At 44.6% G+C, this 24,603-nt stretch overlaps 2 protein-coding genes across 3 annotated transcripts in view; one reads left to right on the forward strand and one right to left on the reverse strand.

The window, feature by feature from the left end:
* The window catches only part of ADAM19 (ADAM metallopeptidase domain 19), a 29,624-nt gene extending 13,981 nt beyond the window's left edge, over nucleotides 1–15,643 (forward strand). The window contains exons 8-23 of the mRNA XM_065734674.1: nucleotides 1,029–1,100; nucleotides 1,931–2,097; nucleotides 2,428–2,512; nucleotides 2,760–2,899; nucleotides 4,410–4,587; nucleotides 5,280–5,369; nucleotides 6,217–6,412; nucleotides 6,693–6,801; nucleotides 7,289–7,493; nucleotides 7,968–8,048; nucleotides 8,452–8,560; nucleotides 8,661–8,796; nucleotides 8,982–9,048; nucleotides 9,595–9,810; nucleotides 12,329–12,475; nucleotides 13,270–15,643. Coding sequence (XP_065590746.1) covers nucleotides 1,029–1,100; nucleotides 1,931–2,097; nucleotides 2,428–2,512; nucleotides 2,760–2,899; nucleotides 4,410–4,587; nucleotides 5,280–5,369; nucleotides 6,217–6,412; nucleotides 6,693–6,801; nucleotides 7,289–7,493; nucleotides 7,968–8,048; nucleotides 8,452–8,560; nucleotides 8,661–8,796; nucleotides 8,982–9,048; nucleotides 9,595–9,810; nucleotides 12,329–12,475; nucleotides 13,270–13,344 — 2,073 coding nt within the window. The 3' untranslated portion in view covers nucleotides 13,345–15,643. The remainder of the gene's footprint in view (nucleotides 1–1,028; nucleotides 1,101–1,930; nucleotides 2,098–2,427; nucleotides 2,513–2,759; nucleotides 2,900–4,409; nucleotides 4,588–5,279; nucleotides 5,370–6,216; nucleotides 6,413–6,692; nucleotides 6,802–7,288; nucleotides 7,494–7,967; nucleotides 8,049–8,451; nucleotides 8,561–8,660; nucleotides 8,797–8,981; nucleotides 9,049–9,594; nucleotides 9,811–12,328; nucleotides 12,476–13,269) is intronic.
* Nucleotides 15,644–16,548: 905 nt separating this feature from the next.
* On the reverse strand, nucleotides 16,549–23,880 carry NIPAL4 (NIPA like domain containing 4). 2 transcript variants are annotated; one of them, XM_065734693.1, is made up of 7 exons: nucleotides 23,749–23,875; nucleotides 21,878–22,126; nucleotides 19,644–19,700; nucleotides 18,982–19,072; nucleotides 17,855–18,015; nucleotides 17,177–17,760; nucleotides 16,549–16,727 (listed from the first exon to the last, which is right to left on the reverse strand). In XM_065734693.1, the coding sequence occupies exons 1-7, from the start codon at nucleotides 23,798–23,800 to the stop codon at nucleotides 16,716–16,718; spliced, it is 1,206 nt and encodes a 401-aa protein (XP_065590765.1). In that variant the 5' UTR covers nucleotides 23,801–23,875; the 3' UTR covers nucleotides 16,549–16,715. The 2 variants fall into 2 exon arrangements, with proteins under 2 accessions (XP_065590765.1, XP_065590764.1); XM_065734692.1 differs by lacking the exon at nucleotides 16,549–16,727 and having other exon boundaries at nucleotides 17,156–17,760; nucleotides 23,749–23,880.
* Between the last annotated feature and the right edge of the window lie 723 nt (nucleotides 23,881–24,603).

The following is a 24,603-nucleotide window of genomic DNA, read 5'->3' on the forward strand; positions in this document are numbered from 1 at the left end:
ATCCCACATCTCTGTGAGCATTTAGGAACTCCTTCACAATCCCTCACTGAGGATAGCAGGGATGGCCTTCAGCCTAGGGTCTCTTGGGGGTTTCCAGTAGAGATATGCATCCATATTTCATCGTTAGGGAAGATAACTAATGTTATCCTTTGCTTAGAGACCTTGGCATGTGTATAAATAAATAATAATGATGTTTTCAAGCCTCCAGATGATGGAATAAGGCTGGAAGAGGCCCAGTGAATTCAGCAGTCTCTCCCTGTCTCCTGACTGGATTGCATGCCAGACGTACTTAACTGACAGTACAAACCTCACAAAGGAACATTGGTCATTTAACCTCCAGCACAGGCTGGACTCAGACTGATCCCATTCATAATTTACAGCTTGAAGCTCCAGCCATGAAAGCCACATAGTGCTCTGGGTTATAATTTATTCTGAACAAAAACAGAGACAAAATCTGTTTTGGTCTCCTTGATTAGGCAGCAGGATGCCAGGGAAACTGAAAGAACATGTTACACCCAGGACCTGCCATATGTTCTTCACTATTTTGTTAGATGAGCTGCAGTGAACACCCTCACCGTGTAGCTGTTAACTGCCCTTACTTCACTGCTTCCCTCTCTAGGAGATGTCACAACTTTTGCAGTCTCTTTTACAGAAGTTTAAATATTTTGCAACTTGAAATCCTTGAATCAAACACTGTTTGCCAAAATTAACTCATTCCCAGGTAGTTTAATGGGCAAATTTGTTCTTATTGGTTGTTACTGTACACTGGACATGTACTGTACATATTTCCTGTTACTTGAATGTGAGTTGCTCCACTAAGTTCCTACCAGCCCTGGAAAAACCTCCCTGCAGTGGATGCCAGAGGTGAATCCTGAATGTACATCTATAGTTGGGCTTATAGTCAAATATACAGCAAAGGAAAGCTTTTAGGCATCAGCTGGTAGTTACCCTCTTATTCTGATATGTTTTAACACATTCCAGCTCTTCCTAGTTGTCACTGTGCCACCTGACATCTTTGTTTTGTTCAGGTTCAGAAGCATCACTTCAACATTGAAGCAATAAGGCTTAAATTAGTGGAGGCTGCTAATTATGTGGATAAGGTGAGATCTGGTGTGCATGAACTTGGGGAAATCAAAGCCCATGTAGTGCTTTATGAGAATTAATTGTGAGAGGGGAACACTGTCTTCCTGGGAGAGAGAATAATGCTTTGTCAGTTCTCCCCATTAACTCAGGGAGAGAATATCATTTTTCAAGCAATTCTGTTGTTGGACACCAGGGGTGGGGTGAGGAGATCTCCATTCCTTACCATGGAGCCAGTGTGCCTCTATTTGAATGCATCTCTGTGTTACCTAACACAGCTTTTGACAAGAGGTTAAGGTCCCTTCTTTCTCTCCAACTCTCTTTGAAATGAAGAATTCCTGGCATATAGAGCAGGAGGGAGCATTCAGAGGTCATTCTTGCAGTGGTACTCAGTGCTGTTGAAGTACATATCACAGCTTTTCACATCTGCTCCCTTCTGCTCCTTTCACCGCTCCCTTCCTACCCTACCTGGGAAAACTTATCCTATTTGTACTTGACGTGGGCAGCAGATTATTTCCTTCCTTTTTTCAGGAATTTTGACATATCTCAAGATGAACGCAATGTCAGTCTCCAGTCTTTGTGTTTTTCTAGATTATATCTCTGTCAGTCATTAAAATATGAATGTTGAACATCTCTAGTCCAATCAGGTTTAGTCTCGTGGGTGGTGTACTTTTCTCTTTGCAGAGTCATGCTGCTACGCTGCAGTGCATTTCCAGAGAGGACATGTTCTCTGGGCGTGTGTTTCTCTAGTAGCATTTATCAGTGCTTACACACAAAGCCTATAATGCAATAATAATAATAATAAAGTGGTGCTCATTTTGTTGTCTCTTTTCTCTCCTACATCTGTCAGTTTTACAGGTCCCTGAATATCCGGATTGCCTTGGTGGGGCTGGAGATCTGGAGTAATGGGAACAAATGTGATTGCACTGAGAATCCTTACTCCACTCTGAAGTCCTTCCTGGCCTGGAGTAGCAAGGAGCGGAGGTATAGAAAGCACGATAATGCCCAACTAATCACGTAAGTTTATTTCACCTGAAATAAGCTGTTTCTGAAAGCGTGTTGGGTGGGCAGGAAATAATTATTTAAGGTGCTTTCTTCCACTAGACAATTATAGAATAGAAAGACTGACTTGTTGGTCTGTAAAGCCAAGTATCAGTCCAAGAAAATTAGCTGTTAAGGCTTTGTAGTTCTATTGTAATGTCCTGTGCTTGAAGATGGTACTGAAGAAATTATATTCAATTGACATGTACTTTGTATGAAGCTTGGGACTGCAGGATACATTTTTTTTCTCTGCTTTGCCTTCAAGTGCCTCGGTGCCATTTTGTGGTCTTTCTGGGTTGATTTTAGGGGTGTGCCCTTCCAAGGTACCACAGTAGGTTTGGCTCCTGTGATGTCCATGTGCTCAGATTTCCAGTCAGGAGGAGTGAACATGGTAAGATATTGCTAATACCTGATGTAAAGTTTCTTGTCAGGAGTGAATACAAACAGTAGATGCTGCCTGAAGTCCAGGAAGAAAATATTTCCTCTGAAGGCCTCTAGCTCGCCTGCTTATGGGCAGGAATACATTTAATAGATGTTTTCTTTATATAACGATGAGAAGTGCTTCTCATCCCATTGATCCAGAGGTGCATGGGACAGGCACAGGTGACATGCTAACCTGCCTCTTTGATCTTGAATAGGATCACTCTGATAATGCCATTGGTGTTGCTGCTACTATTGCCCATGAGATGGGCCACAATTTTGGCATGAATCATGACTCATCTGGCTGCTGTACCACCCGTGCAGAGGAAGGAGGCTGCATCATGGCTTCTGCCACTGGGTGAGTGGGAGATGCAGAGCTTGGAGGGGTAAGAGCTAGAAATTCAGAGTGAAGCAGATCTGTTGCTGGATGTTATAGTCAGTGTGTGTATAGAGAAAATACTGCTGGAGCAGTTTCAGAAGTAATCTGCAAAATTACCATTGGATTTATTCCTGTTTGAGGCTGGGCTTAAGTATTGGAGCAGCATGTGGAGCTCTAAACCATTATAGAGGCAAATTTTCCTATCTTCTGTCCTAAGAGAAGGCTCAGGGCTCCTCTAATCCCTCATCTCTGAGTTCATGCTTCCCACTGTGTCCTACCAGGTGATCTGTCACCCCAAAGCATATTCAGAACATTCACACACACATATCCTTCTCTACAACCTGAGCAGGCAATTGCCAGCAAGCACGGAGAAATGAGGGGTGACCATCATGGTGATGGTTTAGAGTGATTTCATTTCTGTGTTGCATAGATAATTGACAGGGTTTTTAAAGCATCTCCCAGTAAAGATAATTTTGTCTTTTATAACATGGTGGAGAAAAGAAAGATTTCTTCAGGAGAGAACTGTTTTTATTAAAAGGCACAGTGACAGAGTCATACTTCTGACTCAGGACACATAGAAACAGATCCATTGCTTGTTGTCTTCAGAATACAGCTTGGTTTCAATGAGCCATGGAAAGCCATTGAAAGGGAAGGAATAGCTTTTCTGTAAACAAAAGGGAAGTGGGTGATTCTGGAAACCCACAGGCATTTCAGAGCTCGTTCTGGATGAGGAACCACAGCAACTTCCATATTTCAGTCACGTAAAAATGCTAGCCAAAGCCATTCACTTAAAGCCACGTTCCTTGTTTCCCCAAGTCTTCTTCTTTGGCAGTTTTAAACAAAATTCTCTCAATTAAACACCTTATTTTATGTGAGTTATTTATTCCAAATATGGAAAAATGTTCAGATGAACGTTGAAAACAGACTGGCATTCAGGTAGATACTCAACCCAGTGTATATGCATACGTGCATGGTCGTGATTAGAGTACATAGATTCAAGGATAGTTGCAAAGAAAATTCAAAATCCATATATGAGAACATATTCAAGTCCTTTGTAATGAGGCAGTGAAAACAGAAAAGTAAACGTTGTTTTTAGCAGCTAAATTCAATAGTGGTTATTCATTCTCAGACTTGTTAGAGCAGAGGTGAGCTGTGGCTTCAGTGCTGAGCAGGTAAGCACTACTGTCCTTGTTAGCTTTCAGAGTGAAGTCTAACTCAACACATTTTGTTTCAGAAAAGTTGGTTTTTAAAGGCCATTCTATTACTGGACTGTCTTGCCATGCAATCTCACCTCATTTCCAAATGAAACCCAAGTGGAACTCTATTTGAAAAGGCACACAAAACCACAGTCCATTTTTATACAGATTCATAGATTTAAGAGAAGAAATGGTGTTCTCTGGCACTTTTAGGATGTGTATGTGACCACTTCTGGTGCTCTGAACCATTGCCTGGACTTGTCATGATGTTTTTCCCCACTGTTCATGTTCAGGCACCCATTCCCCAAGGTGTTCAACCAGTGCAACAGGAGAGAGCTGGAAAAGTATCTGCACTCAGGTGGAGGGATGTGCCTTTCCAACATGCCAGATACCAAGAGAATGTATGGAGGGAGGAAATGTGGAAATGGCTACTTGGAAGAGGGGGAGGAGTGTGACTGTGGAGAGGTGGAGGTAACAGTTGTTTATGTTGAACCATTTGGCTTTTAGCTGGGACACAATGATTTTATTATATACTTTGCAAATACAATTATGTGATACGTAAACAGCTTTTATTTGTGCAGGAGATAAGCAATTCTGCCCTGTATGTAAATGTCTGTGCAGCGTAAATCAAGGTTGTAAAGTATCATATCTAACTAAATTCATAGTGCACAGCATAATCCATCCCAGAATGAAGGGGTGGTACAATCCACGATAAAATAGAGATGATGGAAATTACATTTAAAACAAAAAGTGATCTTACACATCACATTTTCATGCATGTAGGTAAAGTGCACTTTATCTACAGTTCCATTCCTTGTAAGGATGGGGCTTTTCTCTTCTCATAGAATTGCATCTTGCTTCTCCATATTCATACTTTGACTAGGAAGTTAAAAGGGAGCTGAAACCAGAAGCCCGGACTCAGCAGAGGTAATGAACTTAGCCTTTAGTACCAGTCCATCCAGCAGAGGATATTAATATGCAATAGTACAACCCAGCAAATGCTGAATTTCAAGAATATATTGTGGAAGGAAGGCTGATACTTGGAATATAATCTGTCTTGTGCAAGAACAGATCACTGTCACCCTCACACTTTGATGCTCTGATGTATTCGTGTTCTGAACTTGCTTTGTAAACAAACCTTGCTGCATCCTGCTTTCTTCCAGGAATGTGATAATCCCTGCTGCAATGCCAACAACTGCTCCTTGAAGCTGGGTGCTGAGTGTGCCCATGGCAGCTGCTGTCATGAGTGCAAGGTGGGCTTGTTGGACTTTCTGAAACTCTTTGCATGCATTTGCTCAGTGGTGTGTGTAGATCTGGTCTGTGGTCCCAAGGCTGTAAATGCACAGGACAGGGCAGACATAGGAATCATACAGTGCTTCTGTATCACTGGGGTTTGTGAAAATAGTTTCTGATTTAGGAGCCAAAGACCTTAAAGGTTTCACCCTGGATTCTCTAGAATGAACACAGGCAAACATTTCAGTTTATTTAATGTTTGTGTATGTATTGCATGCTTTCAGTGACCTAACCTAAACAGGTGAAAAAATATTTTCCAGGAATCCACTTGGACTCTCACTCCTTTCACAAGAGACTTAAATAAACCTCCTAGATATAATTGTGTATGTCCTTCCATCTGTGTTCATGGTAAACTCATAGCAGCTGGAGACATAAGTTGCATGTTAGGAAAATGTCTCCAGGAGCGATGACAGACATTGAAACACACTTCCCAAACAGGGAGGATTTTTAGAATAGATTACACAAACAAGTCAGAAATGGTTTAGGTGAATCAGATCCTACCCCTGTCTAGAGGGAGGTGGATCAATGTCCCCTTGAGATCTGGCAGCCTCATTTTCTCTGCATGCTCTCTTACCTAGAGAAGGGATCTGATCACTAATTTAGTTGTACATAGCTTAGTCAGTTAATGAAGTTGGCATCATCTGAATCACTGCTGACCTCAGAAAACCTATCACAAGGTGGATGAAGGGATGAATGAATACAATGGGATTTTCTTTATTATTATCTACAGAAGGATGTTGTGCAGACATGAAACCATCAATAAGCCAAGCCATCATTCCATCTCTTTTCCCCTTTGTATTATTTTAGCTGATGTCTCCAGGAACTCTCTGCAGGGAAAAGTCAGGACTGTGTGACCTCCCAGAGTACTGCACTGGACAGTCACCGTTCTGCCCCTCCAACTCATACCAAATTGATGGGGCTTCCTGTGAAGGAGGAAAGGCATATTGCTACAATGGCATGTGTCTCACATACAATGACCAGTGCCTGCAGCTGTGGGGGCCAGGTAAGGACAATTCTTTCAGCGTATTGTATTGTTCTTTGAACATACACTATTATATGATATCCTGCTGTTATTCACTCTATGAATGGCAGTAGTACTTTACATATATATTCTCAGTGTCAAAGCCTGAGGAGCTCTGTCTCCCACCTGACTTGCTGGGAGGAGGCAGCGAAATTATCCCCTCCTCAAACCACATCAGATAAATGACAACTGAGTGGTTGGCATAGGGTAAGGTGGCTGCCAGGTCCTACAGAAGCCAGCCACACGAGTCTCTCTCATGCAGGAGCACGGCCAGCGCCAGACACTTGCTTTGAGAAAGTCAATGCTGCTGGAGATATCTACGGAAACTGTGGGAAGGACGTCTACGGCAACTACAGGAAGTGTGAGAAAAGGTAGAAAGCATGGCAGCTGAGGGTTGCTGTCTGGAGATGTTTTTATAAGTTACAGAATTATGGGACACTAGATTAAACTGAGCCATGCTTTGGTTTCCATCCCTCTCTCACACCTGGGAAGCCAGCTGCTTCCTAGTAGGACTGGAAGCATTAACTTTAGCATTTTCCTCTACCTTTTGCATTTAAAAAAAGCTAGCTGATACTTATTTTTTAGGCACAGGAAGACGGGACTTTCAATTCTTTAAACTGAAATGTAGCTTTCTTACATGCTCTGTGATTTTGTTGAGGCTGGCCTACCTCCAGAGTCAGTGGGTAGATGCCATCAGCACCCATCAAACACTATTGCTTAGGCTGGCTCTTGGGAGGTGCTTACTCTTTTGCCATTGAGGAGTGCCTCACACTGCTGTTTTAATTCACGCGCAAAGCTGAAGCCTGCAAAACATTCATCTAGCCAGAAATAATCACTTAGCCTTTCCTTTGAAATCAGAGATGCTAAGTGTGGGAAGATCCAGTGCCAGAGCTCTGCTTCCAAACCTGTGCTGTCCAATGCCGTGCCCATAGACACAACTATCTCCCTGCAGAGGACGCAGGTGAGATGCCGAGGGACCCATGTGTACAGATTTGAGAATGAAGAAAAGGAGATGCTGGACCCTGCCTTGGTGTTGACAGGAACAAAATGTGGGAGCCATCATGTAGGTACAGTTCCTGCTTGTAATGGTTTGGGGCTGTTCACAGTATTGCTTTCCCACCTGGAAAGTGCTTTGTGATTGTAAAGGCATTCATTTCTGTTTTCTAATGTCTTTCCAAGTGATTTTTATGTTTATCAGAAATTAATTTCTTAGGAGTTTCTGAGTAGTGGAAGAATATACGCTGAAGGTCATACCCTAAGGCTTTGCTAGATGAAGCCTGAGGCCAAAGTAAAATCTGGGGGTTGCTAGTTGGCTGAGATTGTTTTAGAAGTAAGACACACAATTAGAAATCAAGACATCCAACAGCTTCACAGTTTGCCACACAGATGTGGCCACACTATTGGCTTCTGAGCTTCCTTTCCTCTCTCTGATGCATGTTAGATGAGTTATAGGGTAGTGATTAAGAGTTTGCTTAGGCAGTCATCTGGTATATAACTTGATGTGCTCGCACTGAGTTTTGGGATTCTTTCTCTCCAGGTTTGCTTTGAGGGACGCTGTCAGAACACATCCATCATCTTTGAGTCTGAAAGCTGTAGTGAGAAGTGCAATGGCAATGGGGTAGGTGCCTTCTTTTTATCTCTGTGACTGAATCAGGGCGGGCTGGGATGGCTGTTTGTCTCACTTCTGAGGCAAACAGAATTGTTTTTTTCATTCTTTCTTAATAAAATAAAAGGCTGATGAGAATATTTTAGAGCTTTTGCTAGTGTTTCTAGCACAAAATATCATCACCTTTTCACCCCTTTAGTCCATTTAGGCAATGAAGCTGTAAGCATGCAGCAGTGTGTGCCTTGAGTGACTCAGGAGGCCCCAGGATGTGCCTGACAAAGAGCAGGACTCACCTCACTGTCACTCCTAGTCTGCTCCCTCTTATATGGTCCTCAAGGTTATAGGAAGCAAATAGCAGTTGTTACACAGAATCAGTTTAAACACTGCACTGAATCTCTGAGTATTTCTGCTCCAGGTCTGCAACAACAACAAGAACTGCCACTGCAACCCAGGATGGGCCCCTCCATTTTGCAATAAGCAGGGCAGGGGAGGAAGCTTGGACAGTGGCCCCCCCTCACCAGAAGGTGAGAGAGACTAACACTGTGGTGGCAACTCATAAAGACTTGGGATAGACTGGGAGCAGAGGATTTCCTATTTAATTAACTGTATGTTCTTGCCCTTCAGGCTTTTCAGCTGTGGTGATAGCTCTGGCCATCCTGGCTTCCATTCTTCTTCTCATTGGAATCATGCTTCTGTTCTATTATATGAAGTGCTGGAACAAATTTGTCATCTGTTCTCTAAAGAAGGCCCCGCAGATCAGGTAAATAGCCAGTGCTGTGCCTTCTCTACCTTTACCCACCCATAATATAACTGTATCAGTTTGTTGGCATGGTTAGTATTTGCTTCTCATTTTTTAATTTTTATTAAAATATATTAAAATACAGTGAAGAAAAAGGAAAAGATGCATCCAGTATACAACCCTTTTTTGCTTTGTCTTATTTTCAGCGACAACACTGGAAATGGCCATGCAAACCCTGCCTTCAAGCTGAGGACCCCCCAACAGCAGAGAAAGGTAGAGATAATGTCACTTCCAGCTCCCCAGGAGAGTTGCATCTGCCCTGCAGGGTGGGATGTGGTTCCCTTACACTGCAGCTGAGGGATGGTTTTTCCAGAGGATGAAGAAATCAGACAGATGTGCACTGTGGCTGAAATTCACTGGGAGCTGAGTGTATATTTCCAACCATTTCCTACAGGGAGAGAGGTGGGACACAGCCAGCCTTGTGGCTGCATGTCTGTCCTGCTGGATCTTCTCCTGTCACACCCCCTCTTCCAAAACTGCAGAAATTGCAATCCTGGGAGTGCAAGCATTATTTATAGTGCTAATGCCTGTGTTACTCCACTCTCTTGATTCCTCTTTCTTCTTCACGATTCAGAGTTGTCCCAGTACATGTAATCAGCACCTACTAGATATATATGACACACAAAGATGTTGTAGTCAAGATTTCCTGCTTTGTGGCTCAAAGATCTTGTGCAGATCACCAAAAGCATAGCAGAGAGTGAAGGGGTTGTTTGAAGCAGGCATTGCCTAATTCCTGGCATTTGTGGGTCTTCTGCACAGGTGATTGGCTTCCCTGAAATCCCATCAAAACCCCCTCCCCAGCCAGCTCCCTGCCTCCGAATTAACATGCAGCAGCAGTCTGCCTTCTCCACCAGCTTCAGCTATGGTACAGGGGGACCCACTGGGCCGGTGCATCCAGCACTGGCAAAGGATGTGCCCCGGCGGACATCCCCGAGCAGGCCAGCACCTCCAGCTCCCAGGTCCCCCAACTCTCAGGTATGAAGGTGTGCTGTTCTGCAGGTGTGGTTTGATGGGAAGTTTGGTCTGAGTGAAGCGTTTTTAATCAGACGCCGTTGGTGGGATGTGGTTGTCAGTGATGCTTCTTGCTTTGTTGTGGAGCTAACAATGACTGCACTGGATGCCCAGCGCACACAATTGGTTGTTGTTTGTTTCCCTTTTTGATCCGCACGTGGAGTCAAGCAGTCTGGATCACAAAGTAGCGTTCACCTCACCAAGGTCATCAGAAGATTTTTTAATCTACAAATCAAATAGATAACATGCCAGGAAGCAAAGAGCTGTGCAGGTTTTTCATTCAGCTAGCATAGCGTGGCTCCATTTACCATTTGCATGCATTTTATTGCCTGGAAAGAAGCCTTTTGGAGATGACCAATCAGTGATAACTCTGAGGCTCAGTACCAGGTACAGGATCTCTATTCCTTGGGATAATCCCCAGGGTATATTGCATTTGGCTTCTACTGGACTAAGGCCTTGGGCATACAGAAGTTGTCTTAAGTCAGTGTAAACTCTGCCATTTAAATTGTTCATCATTATTTGGAAACCTTTTTTTTTTTTTTTGTCAATATTAGCAACAAACAAATTTTGTTTCACACAAAATACATGGAACAAATTTAGTTTTTATTCTGATATGGAGCAAAAATGAGATCGTTAGTAAGTTGCACAGGAAACAAAAGGCTTAACCCAGACTGACCCTATCTTATGTGAGCATCCTAGCCACAAGCTTACTTTGAGGTTTTTAAGGCAATAGGGTATTGATTTATTTTTCTTGCTGCAAGTTTTATTCTAAGATTAATAAAGATTCCATGTTATTGTGGAAAAAATTGCAAATCACTCAGTCTGGCTTGATTAGGTTAGGGCCTGCAGAGAAGGGCCTCAGTTGCAAGGAAAGCAGGAGGTTGGCTCCCAGGCAGCCTCTCCAAAGGATATAGAAGAAAAGCCAGAATTATTTTAGTGAATGAGGTTTGTTTCTAGCTCCATTGTTCCTATGAACAGCCAGCACTTCAAGAGAAAAGAAAACTAAAACAAAAGCAGGAAGCTGACTCTAATCAATAAGGAATAGATATCCTTCCCAGCTGCTTGTTGACAAGTTCCTCACTGTCTCCATTGTGTTCCTTCTCCAAAGCACCCAGTCTCTTGATATCAGACTTACTCGATGGGACACTTGTCCTAGGGTTGTGAAAAGCAACCTTGTCATTCTTGGGTTGGAGAAGAGCCATGAGATCCAGAAGATAGAGAGGAAGTCATTAATTTTGCTGTTTGCTAGCGTCAGTGTTTAGACATTTACAGTATCTACCAGACTTGCTCACTTGCCATCTCTGCAAGAGCAATTTGGATCTGGTGCTTTGCGGGGTTTTGGCCTGCCTCATCCCTCTTGCAGAACTTGGAGAGCAGAGGATCCCCAAGCACTGGCTGATGCAGCCATTGAGCCTTGTGTTTATACATAGTCTGAGGAGACTGCAAGGTTTTTGGGTGCCCTCCAAGTTGTGAGTGCAGCTGTGTTTATTAAATCAACACCTGTAAGCCAGAGGCCTAGCTTAGAAACTAGGCAACAACAGGCAGACAGCTCTTATGTGGGTAACTTCTCCCCAGGGCATACTTAATGCTGAAATTCATTAGACAAATGGAAAATATAATGCTTAGAGTATCCTATTAGGGACAGCTGTGTGCACAAATGAAATAACAATGTAGGTTGACAGAGGGCTGCATGTTTGTGTATGGGCACACGTGTACAGGCACATATGGTTTACAGCCACTGTATGTATGTGCCTGTATATCCTGTGTAAGGCTCACTATCATGTAGTGAACATATGCATGTGAAACTCATTTCCAAACTCAAATCAGTAATTTGGTTAATTAGAGGATTGCAAAACAGTTTTCCCAATTATTTGCAAAATTCAAGCCTCAGAACTTCGGGACTCTTAGTAGCTGGAGTATAATGTACTTTCAACCCATGTTTAGGAGGCAGAGCAGGGTAACTGTGTCACTCTATTTGCTTGTCCTTGGTTTGAAGCCAGCTGCCCAGGAGCCTAAGACCATCTGGTCTTCATGAAACTTGATAGCTGAAAAATTGCAGGTTGAAAACCACTAATTTCCTGTGTATTACAAGCAATAGCAGCCTGCACTCCCTCCCTGTGCCGGAGAAGAGATGTCTTTGCCAGTCAGGAGGCAGTCATGGTTTTGCCTTCAGTTCTTTGTCTCAAGTGATGGGCTGTGCTGTGATGGTGTCTCCTGCTCCTGTGAGGTTCTTCCTGCTTTGCATTGTCCAGCCATAAGATTGTGCAGCTGCTGGGGCTGGGTCCAAAGCAGAGACCTCAAGTTAGGCAGCTGCGTACCCAGTCTGTAATCTCTGACTTCCTAAAAATTCAAAACAGGTCAGAAGTACATGTGGCTGTGTTCAGGAGCCCAGGCCATGTGAGATGAATGTAAATGTGATCTCTGCTTTCACATTGGGTATCTCTCCAGTCTGACAACTCAAAACTGTTTCTTTCTTGTGCAGGACATTTCTAGGCCCCGGCCACCCCAAAGAGCTTTGCCAGCCAACCCGGTCCCAAGCAGGTCCAGAGCGCGGTCTGGGGATGGCCCTGCCATCCCACTGCCTCCTGCTAGGCCCAAGGTCCCAGGACAACTCCAGCCTGTGGCAGAGGTGGGAACTGATGGGAGCAACACAGCTATTCGGGGAGAATCTTGTGCAGGCCTGGTGGATGCAATGGAAGGGCTGTTGGGTTGGTGGGCTATGCTGCAGAGGCCTCTGTTTTTACCTGTTGCTCAGTAAGCATTTGCTGTGCCAAACAATACACCTGGTCCTAATTCTGCAGCAAAATTGGCTCAATCCCATGTGGAATCAGGCTGTAAGAACTGCTCAGTGCAGGTGCTGTAAACAGCCGTGCCATGTTCTGGAACATCCAATACACTTCTCCACATCCCTGGGCAATTCCTGAGATTAAGTTTTTTATGTAAGTGGGGCAGAGAGGATGACACAAAAAGGTGAGTGAAAAGCAGCAACCCAGGAATGTCCAGATGAGGCTCAAGGATCCCAGAGAGGATCAAGAACCTTGTCCAGTCCCTCTGATACGCTTTTCCTGAAGAACATTTCCCAAAATAAGGACAATGCGTAAGAGACTTCGAGTAGCTGAGTTCAGCTCCCTTCAAACTGAACTCCCTAGCAAAAAAAAAAAGTACTTCCACTCTGCACATTACAGGTGCTGCCTGCAGCCTGCAACATACTTAAAGCTAGATGTCAAGGTGCAAATCCTGCACGAACATCATCATGCTATAGAAAGACAGTAGCAATTTCCTACATGACCCATGGCGGTGAATGTGTGAGTGAGAAAAGCCTTCCCCTGGCCTTCTGTAGCATCGGAAAAGGTACTGCAAGCATTTTCTCTTTCACCTGTGCTCATCCCCCTCTCTCTTTTTTCTGTTTTCCATCTCATTTAGAACACTGGTTTTGGGACAGCTGCAGCAGCAAATGTGTTGAGAAGGGTACAGCCAGGCTCTGGTGAGCACCCATGAACTGGTCTATTCCCAGCTGGCTCTGATCTTCATGAGGACTGGATGGCCTTCATCGTCCAGAAAAACTTTCATGGGCCACAGATCGTTTCTTAGTTCTTCTCCCTTGGCCTTATCTGTTTCCTATGTGACTCAAGAGGCTGCAGGCAGGCTTGGTAGGAGTGCACCCAGGAAGTGAGCCGGTACATACCAAGCTGAAACCTTCTCTCTCTGCTAATAGTCTTTTCCTTATAGGGACAATTTATATGGTATTTATATGTTATTGTGCAATATTCAATGCAGGGATGGGGCAATGTGGGCTTCACGTGTTTTTCCGCAGTTATTTGTTTCCAGGGAGTGCAGGTGATGGCTTGATAGGCTTTCATCAGTGAACTAGCCCTATTGGCTTCCTCAGCCCATCCAGGCAGCTGCAGGAGCAATTGGTGGTGCTACAGAGAAACTGCTGTCTCTTGGGAGAGGAGGAGGCAGCTACTGATGATTTTCTTCAGTTCATTCACAGTTTACAATGGCCAGCAAGCTGGGCCACAACAGAGAGCAAACCATGGTAATATTCCTAGTTAAAGTCACTCTGGATTTTTGTTAACTTTAATTGAGCAGATAAATTATTTTCTCCATAAAACTTTCCTCAGCAAGTGCTCTGCAACCTGTCAGTCCTCCAGCACTCCTTGCCTTGGTGCTGTAGGACATGACAGCATCCCCAGCATGGTCTATGTGTTCTCACTTGTGTCACTGGGACACAGCCAAGGTACGACAGGCATGATCTCCAACCAAGACACGGAGTGAATGGCCAGAACATCCACTGCTGAAACCTTCTCCCCACCACACGGTACCACAGAAGATCAATAGACACTTCTGTGTGCATCTCTTCAGGCTTTTGTTCTGTGATGAGCAGTAATTCAGCATGAGCTGACTGCTCCTCATACCAGTAAGAAACCGACTCTAATGATGAACAGGTGACAATACAGCAGAAATAGTAATGACACATGGTGCTTTTGTAGGGCAGCTTTGCTTACTCCAGGTTTTTTCTCAAGGACTTGGATGGAAAGAGCTGTCCATGTGCACTTTAAGGAGCTCGTTGATAGTTCTGACCCTCAGGACCCTCCCTTATGATTTTTTTTTTCTCCTAACAGTTTGAGCTTTCTTACATTTTTTCTTTTTCCTCAGGATTTTCAAATAAGACCTTTTTTTAATGGCATTTTGTATTACTATTTCCTCCTAGGAGAACACAGGGAATTCTGGAGCTATGGTCACAGTAACACTGTGTTGTGTCTGATATTTCATGGACAGCTCCTCAAACAGTATAATTGGTGCTGCATGTGTGAAAAACTGTATCACTGGCTTTATGAAAAATATTTTTGTTCGGCTGGTTGTGTTTCCCTAAGTACTACTAATTAGGAAGAACAAAAACAACAGCTAAAGTCTGTGCACTCATTAAGCTATATGCAGTAGTATAGCTATAGGATGACTGAAATCACATCAGTTTTTGCAACTTTGCTACCTCTTTCTTCACAAGGAAGGAGTATACAGGGTTTGTCTTGAATTACTGGTTAATTATTCATTGTCTCGATCACTTCAGACCTTTTCTTACCTTCTGTATGCCTGGAAAACAAAGCAACCTAAATTACTCCTCTCTAAAATAAGGGATGACAAGTGAAAAGCTTTGCCTTTCTAATGTTGATATATGTATATTCTTTTCCTATAGATGGGGTATTTTGCATATAAACAACCCTCCAGATTTGTTATTTTACTGCTTGTAGGCAGGGGCCTAGACATCTAATTCGCAGTAACCTGGAAGCATATGGTGCTTGCTGTAGTACAGGTTCAAGAATGGGAAATCTATCTTATGTCTGTGTAAGCAGCCTGTGATCCTTATCAAATGGCCACCAAAAAGAATGTTTTCAGTGCATTTCATGTGAACATGGGTTCTAGCTTTTAAAAAATGTCCCCAAACCCACAGAACTAATGGAAATCCTAATGGAATCCTTTATTACTGGAATATCATAAAATCTCCAGAAAGTATGTTTAAGTCCTTCTAGATTTTCACATGTGCACCGGATGAGTGCATGATAACAGGGGAACTGTAAGAGGAGTAAAAGCTGCTAAAATACATTATTTTTTTTAAAGGCAATGTTACTTGGAAGAACATATACAAAAATACATCTCACTTTCTCCTATGTCCACATACTAAAGGTTTACAACAATGCTCTCTGTGCATCTATGCAAATACTTGAAGAATGCAATTCATTGTGCCTTTTCCCTAGTTTTTAATAAATTTGTCAGGTTGTCATTAACAACTGTTCTGTCACTGTGGTATTTCATCATGTCAGTTCAGCCTTTCTGAATGTTCCTTTTGAGCAGAGATAGCAGGATTTCTGGAGAAACCGTCTTCCTTACTTGTATTTCTAGGCACTGAGAAGGATATGACCTATTTACAGTCTATTTAAAATAAAACGTGGAAAGCATTATACCAATTAGGATGCCAAAATTAAAGCTAGTGAATTACTAGGATTATTTCCTGCGAAACCGAACGAGGGCGCTGGTTTCCTTCTACACGATCAGCGAAGCCATTAAAATCTTTCAGATCCACCTTCAAGGGTTTGTAGAAAAAGCCTTTATTTCCCATTCCACATTAAAAAAAAAAAAGGGGGGGGGGGGAGAGAGGGGGTGTACTGAAATGTTATTAAAATAAGAGATTGTATCACCCTCCCTGGCCCAACCTTAAGTCCCATTTACTCAATGACATTCCAACAACCTACAAATGGGTCTGCATAGGTACATGCCATGGTCCAGGGTAGGTAACTCTGGACCGAGTAAGCTCACCACAGCTGGGTTAGGCTTTGCTGTGCCCAAATAGGCTCCCATCCTTGCATCCCCACCCATGATCGAAATACAAGGGAATTTTGAAAGTGAGCTGAGAGGTCACAATACCTGCTAAGAAAAACATCTTAAAACATTCACCTTCTTGGTTTTTCAGGCTGAAAGCATTTTTCATTAGTCACCAAGAAGCATTACAGGAGTTGTTACTTCTCCAGACTGAGGTCTGGAGATATTCTTCTCCCTGTTGATATTCTCCAGCCTGAGCGAGTGCTGCCACTCACTTGCTTGGGTGCTGTCTGGATCAGGCCCAGTGGCTTCACGAAGCTCCTTTACCTCACGGACAGAAGTATAAAATGATTTATCTGCCACAGTTACATATAAACACTTTAAGGCTTGGGTTCTGATACTTATTCCGAAGTTCACCATATTTTACCAGTATTCTTCATCCATAATTGTAGAATAATTAAATGTAGATAAGCAGAATGTGAATAGCAGGAGTACACCAATCAGTCCTCATTTTTTGCCTTCGTTTAATTTATAGTTGTGTATTTTAGAGTTCATGCAAGTGCCTGGAAAGGAAAAACAACACAAAAACAGTAATCAATGAATCAATCAAGGCCTACAAATAAATACATCGATTATATCTCTACCCAGGAGAAGGAGTACAGAGTGAACAGTAGCCCTGCCAACAATAAGAGATGGCAAAGGGCATCGAAGAGGTGCTCTGTCCCAGGAGTACTTCATTTCAAGAGTATTTTCAGAGGCTGTGCACATTATAAGCTTGGTGACAATTTAACGTACCCCTTTGCTGCCACCCCATGACAAAGATCCTGTTTGAGCCCAGGGTAAGACTTGGCTTAACTCTGCCAAGCTTTGGATAAGATAATGTTGGTTTTATTTTTTTACCTTTCATGTTGCTTAACAGCATCTGGAATTCTGGCAACAACCCACTCAGGTTAGTTTTATATCCCATCTCCAAACCCTCAAATGTAACATGTTAGGCATAGATAATAAATACTTTGGGCTTATCCTCTGGAGCGATGCTGGAGTTGTCCACCTCTATCAGGATGTTCTTGTCATCTCGGGTGACGGGTGCTGCTTGTTCGCTCTGGAGGACCTGTGGCAGATGCCCTAAATTGACATCCATGTCTTTGAAGGCATGGAGTAAAAAGACTCCCAAAATGATGGTGAGGAAGCCGCAGACTGTGCCAATGATGTCCACTACAGTCATGGCCACCCACTCTTTAAAGAGAATGATGGAAGTTGTGATGACGATGGTGGTGAACAGCACGTAGTAGATGGGAAACACCAAAGAGGTGTTAAAAATGTCTAGAGACTTATTGAGGTAGTTAATTTGTGTAGTGATGGATGCCACCAGCGTGATGACCAGGATCCATGTCAATGGGTGCTGCAGCACAGGCTGGCCAGCAAAGAAGCCCTTGATGGCAATACCCAGGCCCTTGACCGAGGACACGGAGAAGGCCCCGATAACAGAGCAGATGGTGAGGTAGATGAGGATGTTGCTCCGGCCATAGCGAGGTGCAAGGTACAAGATGAGGAGGAAGCAGACAGCCAAAAGGACTACAGCGTAAGCAAGGAAACCTGGATGGGGGAAAGGAACAAAGAAATAACAAACGTGAGTTGGCGTGGGGGCTACTGCTCAACCCCAAGGGAGAGAACGTAGCCTCCTGAGTACCTGGCTCTTTCAGCTTAAACAACATTTCATCCAAAGTGGTGACCTCCTCTTCCTCCGGGGCGTGTATCACCATCACGGTGCTGCCCACGAGGCTCAGCATGCAGCCCAGCTTTCCCAGCAGGTTGAGCCGCTCTCCTAGCAAATATGAAGACAGGATGGCACTGCACGGGACAGAAAAACAATGGCTGCTGGGACTTTAAAGTTCTTTCAAGTATAAACAGTAGCTAAAATAATATAAAACACGTGATATAAGGGCACCAATTAGGAATACATTTGTAGGATTCCTGCATGCTATTACATATTCATGGTGCATCTGCTGACAGCTGAACTTGCAGAGCGTCAGCTCAGAAGACCACAGCTCACGTATCAGCAAGGTGAAAACATGCTGAATGCGTTAGCATGTCCTGAGAGATGTTTCAGGGTTTTCTGAATCTGAGCTGTTGGGCATTACAAAACCATTAGTGCCCAAATAAACGAATCAAGGACCAATGCAAGAGAGAGAAAAAGTAATAATAATGAAACCACAAAAAAGCTACGTTAATTTTAACTTGTCATCAGAAATATTAAGCCAGAGAAACTTGAACATAACAGGGGTGTAAAAATGTCTGGAAAAAAAAAAATTGAGTTGTTTTCCATGACACTGAAACAATCCAGGACAGCACAGCAGCCTTCGTTTGCTTATGTATTTCCCAGGAACAGAACTTCCACAGAACCTACAGAGCCCGGAGCCCTTTTAGCAACAGAACGAAAACACTGTCTCAGAACACCCTCAGTAAACACAAGGCAAACACAGACATTAAGTTAAACACAATGTGGTATTTTTGACATTTTTAGATTTTTTAACACTGTTTATTACTGAAAAAAAAATCCTTCTTCTGGATGGAGAAGCCACACTACTAATTGCAGTAATTTAACATGAATTGTAATGCAGCTGCTATTCACATCCATATGCAGCATTTGAAGGGCATGGCACTTAATTCAGTGTTTTCTGGGTGATCCCCCCAAAAGACAGCAATGGTTGGTTTATTCTTTTAGGAGACATTATTTCCTCACATTCACATTATTCCAAGTATTCCTGTCTTATGAACAAACAAAGCCCAGTTGAAAACCACGGGCATGTACATCACCTTATGAGCACGCTGAGGGCTCCCAGAGGTGTGACAATGGTTGCAGGAGCAAAGGCATAGGCAGCAAAGTTGGCAGCTTCCCCTCCACCCACTGAATAAACACATTAAAAACAAACACTGGTGAATTACAATATACTTTTCGTGCTTTCTCTTGTAGGCTAATAACCAGAGATTAGTTTTTACTAGAGAGGCTTCCTGCTGCTTCTAAATAGGGCCGGTTTAGGGAAATGTCCCCATAATGCATAGAGCATGCAAAGAAGGCTTGTAGGCTTGCTCTAAGGGAAAACAAGTTTCCTCTAGGAAAGGAGCTGTTACCAGCACCTTGTTATCTCCCTCGCTGCAGCAGTGACCTTTCCCAATCTCCTGAGGCATACACAGGAGGCTGTTTGCCCTGTGCCTGGTGTAGCTGGCTGTCCTGTTCAATCCTACTTTTGTGTGCTTTTGCTCAGGCAAAACGGAGCTGCTTGAGTACTACCAGCCCTGCAGGAGGGCTGCAGCAGGGTGGTGCAGGAAGTGTACAGCTCACGGCCTCCTTGGGCCTTGAGAGAAGCGGGGAACCAAACAACAAGGCTCTGGGCCACTGATGTGGGACTTGTTCATACCTGATTCATGTGGACAGACCCTGGAAATGCTGCCAACCCATGGAGACAGCTTCTACTTACTAGTTAACAAGCCAGCCCACCAGAGCCAGTCTTTCAGGTAGCCATGGCCTCCGTCTCCTGGGAAAGCAAAGCAGGCAGGGGTTAACAGTGGGAGGGGACGAACGGTCCTCTGGAGGGGGGTAGGCCACAATGGGAAGAGTGTGGTAAAGAAAACAGCCTGCAAGGACAGAAGGTGCAGACATAGAAGTTGTGTCAAGTCGAGGCTTGAGAAGAAAGAGAGAGCTAACAGCAGACAATGCCAATGCAACAAAAGCATCTGCTTGCTGACATGGCAATGAGGATGGTACCCACTGCCCCAAAACAGCGGATTACTGGGATGGGCTGCAGTGACTGCAGTGGTGATCCTAACTGGTTCATTGTCTGCCCCCAAAGCCATCAATGAACCCCTGTGCTAAGGCCCCAGGGGCTGGATGTGCTTTGGCTTGGATACCCCTCTCCAGGTGACCCAGGAGCAGAGGAGCTGAGTGTGGTGGTGGCTGCTGGATATGCAGAGGCTGCTTCCACAGAGCTTCTGTGCTGGATCTTGCATCTCACTGGACTGCTATGGAGAGCCATGCATCAACACTAAGGTAAGGCAATGAGTTTTTTCCAAATTGTATGGGTTATGGCTGTGGTGGAGGGGAACTCTATTGTATCAGCCTGTGGTATATTCGCTGATCTTGCTATATAGTTGTGGTGAAGGCTCCAGGAGCCCTGGAGTTATCCCTGTTATCTGTTCATTTGTGCCTTAGGCCTCAGCCCGAACTGCCCTAAATCCTAATGCTGTCTTTATGTGGAGTTGTCATTTTGTGACTGTTTCTGATGACAAATGATCCCTGGCCTTGAAGCTCAATAAAGGAAAGTGTGCAGAAAAATGAGGAAGCACAGATGCACTGTGCTAGGAACTAACCCTGCTCTGGTCATTACCCATAAGCTATTCTATGGCAGGAGCTTTGGGCCTGCTGACTTTGTGAGGGTACTGGGTTGGAGAGGCTGTATTTGATATCAGGAGCTGATGGATAATAGCATTGCTAGAGCTGCACTGGAGAAAGAGGAAATGCTCAGTTAGTGGGGCTGAAATACTGGGAGTAAGGGGAGAGGTAGGAGAAGGAGCAATTAAGGTGTGGACAAGAAGAGCTCATGAGGTTTTTTTTCTGCCATAATTCAACTTCTTCTGGTTCCTCAACAAGTGATGAAGTTTACATGTTACGCTTTGATATTCCTTAGAAGGTGTGAAATTGCAGTTTTGCTTCCTGTATTTTGTTTTGTTTTTTTCCCTGAAGAACTTTTCTTGTTGACTGTGATTTTTTTTGTTGTCAATTCCTGGTGAAACATCCTCAAGTAAGGATGAGTTTGCTCTTGTTTAAATATCTTGGCTTTGAAATGTAAGGTGATGTTGGGAGTTCTGCAACTGAAACAACACTGATATTTCATTGTGCAAATGCAGTGCTGAAAATAAAACCTATGTGAGTTCACCATTGCGATGGGGACAGCTTAATGTATGGGGGGGGATGGGAGATGGATATTGGTGGCTTTGCTCACCTGATCCTTAACAGCCACCTTGCCTTTTCATGCCTTTGTGTCCCTGCATGGAGATGGGGATACTGAATTCCTTTGTACAATGACTTAAGAACAGTTCCTAGACCAGAGGTAGGAAGGAGTAGTATTTTAATTATCGTTTTGTCAGTAGTTATGTAAGTAGGTCACCCACCAGGTAGGACTTAGGCTGCTGCTGGAGCAAATGCTTGCAATGCTGATGGGCTGTGCCCAATTGCACAGCACAGCTCAGCTCAGGCATGTTTCTCCCCCATCCCCATCCACAAACACATACCTCACTCCAGGACCTCAGTGCTAGAAGAAAGTTATCAGCCAACACATTGTTGAGCAACATGCTTTGGATGTATTGCTTCTGAAAACCACAGCAGGGTTCACACAAATCACACGGGTGCAGGCACGCATGAATAAATGGCTTTTGCTAATGCAATTCAAGCTTATGGGGATGCATCCTTGTTCCAGGGATTTGGTGGCAAAGCTGCCTGATGTATCAATGAGAGTGAGGGAGGAGGCATGAAACTACGCTGTCTTGCTCCAGGCTGTGGCATGAGGATGACTTTCACCTTTGTGTAATGGGGCCCATTTCACAAAAGATCTTATTTTCCCTGCTGATAGAAGGCTGGCATGTGTCCACCAAGGTGTTGACTTCTGAGTGTTGGGCTTTGGGTAAAGGGGGGTTCCTGCCCCTCACAAAACCTTACCTGCCCTGGTGCCTCCCTTCTCCACCAGCCGGAGCAGTCCCTTCTTTTTAAGGATGACGCTGCTTCCGATGAGGAAGCTGGAGAAGACAGCCAAGCCCAAACCAATGTAGAATCCGTAATTACTTTCCAACCGGGTTACCCAGGAGGTATCACCAGTCCCATTGTTATGGACAGGGTCGGTCAGATCAGCACCTCTGACCACCTGGCACACAACTCGATGGGAAAGGCATGAAATGGTGAGCAGAGACCCTGTGAGAACACAGAGATGGAACAATTACTGGTGTGGCCGCCAAGAGTGCCATTCAATGCTGTAATCAGTCTCCCATACTCAGGACACTTCAGCACTCACATGGAAGCAGGAGAATGTTTGGTGACGGATTTATGGGATGCAACTCAAGCTGGTTGTTGACACACTGTGCCCGCAGAGCCCTTTGCTGTGAACTGGAAGACCACAAGGACCACTGTAATTATTCTGAATTTCCAAAAATCTATGCTAGAGCATCTCCACCAAACTCCAGTATTATGAGGTTGAACTATACCTTGCCAATGCTTAATATTGATCTAAGGGCTTTGGTGCTCTCCAGATACCTAATCCTGGCATCCTCCTGTTGCCTGCAGCTCATTGCTTTGAGTTTAATGTGGAGCAGTGCCAGTATTTTGTAACTGTGAATCTGTCCCAGCTCTGTGTACTGAGTGGGGCCACGTGATTGCTTGTAAGAGGACATCAGGTTCATCCCAGATTAAAGTTCCTTCTCTGTACTGGCTTTATTCCTCCTACTTATGGACAGTTGTGAATCATAGACTCTCCCAAGCTGGATGTCATTTGTAAGGACCACCGTGTCCAACTCCTGGCTCTGCCGAGGGCCACCCAAAAACCAGACCGTATGTCTGAATGTGTTGCCATTGAGTCCTGCTGGTGTGGAAGGGCTGAACACAGGCACGGCTCCCTTCTGCCCACACAAAAAGCACCAAACCCTGGAGTCTCCTGCTGGGGTGTGTGGCTGTGTGGGTGGGAAAACTGCTGAGCTACTCCACCCAGCACATCTTCCTATTGCGATCAGAGCTGGGAGTGTATCATGGACAGTGTGACTGTGATCTGCTGGATGGAATAAAAAGCCCAGTGGGAGTGGGATATAAAAATTTGTCTGTAGTAAATGACAAATGTTCTGCCTCAAATCACATTGGAATTACAGATGGAACAAGTACCCCTCTGCAGAGAGGTGTGCTATGGCTACACTGCTTACAGCTCTCACAGAGTTGGGTCCCACCTTATTTTTCCCCAAAAAAAGTGCCTTAAATCTGCAAGCCTCCACCCATCCCCTGCACATACAGCTAAGGGGGTTAGGATCTGGATTAGATGCATTTTTTTTTTCCATTAGACAAATGAAAAAGAAGTGATTTTTCTAAAGATTCCCTAAGAGATTTCTTCTCTAATGGAGTAATAACCTCCTTTGTGGAACTATTTTCAGGGAGACGAGGGTTGTTTTTGTAGAATCATAGATTTGAGTGGGAAGGGACCCTTAAAGGCCATCTGGTCCAACTCCCCGGCAATGAACAGGGACACCCCACAGCCCCATCAGTGCTCAGAGCCCTTCCATTGTGACCTTGGCTGTCTCCAGGACCCTCCAAAAAGTCTGTCCCCTTCTTTCTTAACAGCCCCACACTGAAAGACTGAGCACCTTTACCTGAGCGAAGTAGACATCTCCAGCTCCACAGGGAGCAAGCAGAAGGCAGTGGGGTGAGCCAGTTACCTACTGAGTAACAACCACCCATGAAACCAACCGGTAATAGGGAGCAGCAGCTCCGGCTTTGGGGCACCCCCTCCCCCCGCCTCTGGGAGCCGCGCTCCCCCCAGCTCGGGTTGTACCCACCGTTGCTGCAGCTGCCGTTGGCCGCCAGCGGCTCCATCATCATTTCCATCATCTCTGTCCTCTGCGGGTCTCGCAGCGTCCCGGGCCGGCTGCGGGCACACCTGCCTGGGCGGCTCCTCCTCCTCCGTCGCTGCCCTGGGGGCTGGGGCTGCTCCCTGTGCCTGGAGTTGGTGTAGCAAGGAAGGGGTCCAGAAAGCGTCCCCTCAAGTGTGAGCTTCGGCGGCTGCCATTCCCTGCTTTGCATCACAGATGTGTGCACGTGCAAAGGGCAGATCGTGGAGCTGAGAAACGCGCTGCGGTGTAAGGGAGGTGGATATATCTCAATGGCGAGGTGCAGGGTTTCACTCAGCATGCATTTGTTGCACAGAGGCACGTTCCCTGCTGAAGGTCAGGACAGAGTTCCCTAATCGCCTGTTCCGGCTGAGTTAAAGAGGGAGAGGCCGGGCTCCGGCACGGCCATACAGCACATAAAGCAGAGGACGGGGCACTTGTGCTGCTCTGCTACACGAGAGCAGAGGTTCAGGGCACGATTTCACATGCAGCTGCAATTTAAGACTTTGCTGCCTCCAGCCACTAAATAAAATAACTAAAACGTAACATCTACAGGACTTTAAAAAGCAAATTTTCAAGCATTATTTCTTTTTCTCTCACCATGAACTGCACTGTCTGTACGCTGCTACAGAAGTTGCCCTTACACCATCAAGCTGCGGCCTGGCCGGCACCGCATGCATCTTTCACTCGTCACCTGATTGTATCTCTGTACAACTCTGCTCTCCAGCAAATGTCATGTTTGAGTGTTCTGTGAATCATTTGGCTTTAATTAGGCCAGTTCATTAGCTACAGTCAGTGGCTGGG

This window comes from Cyrtonyx montezumae, unplaced genomic scaffold (assembly GCF_038088225.1).
Source record: "Cyrtonyx montezumae isolate F1298 unplaced genomic scaffold, pur_monq_1.0 scaffold_18, whole genome shotgun sequence".
Classification (NCBI taxonomy): domain Eukaryota; kingdom Metazoa; phylum Chordata; class Aves; order Galliformes; family Odontophoridae; genus Cyrtonyx; species Cyrtonyx montezumae.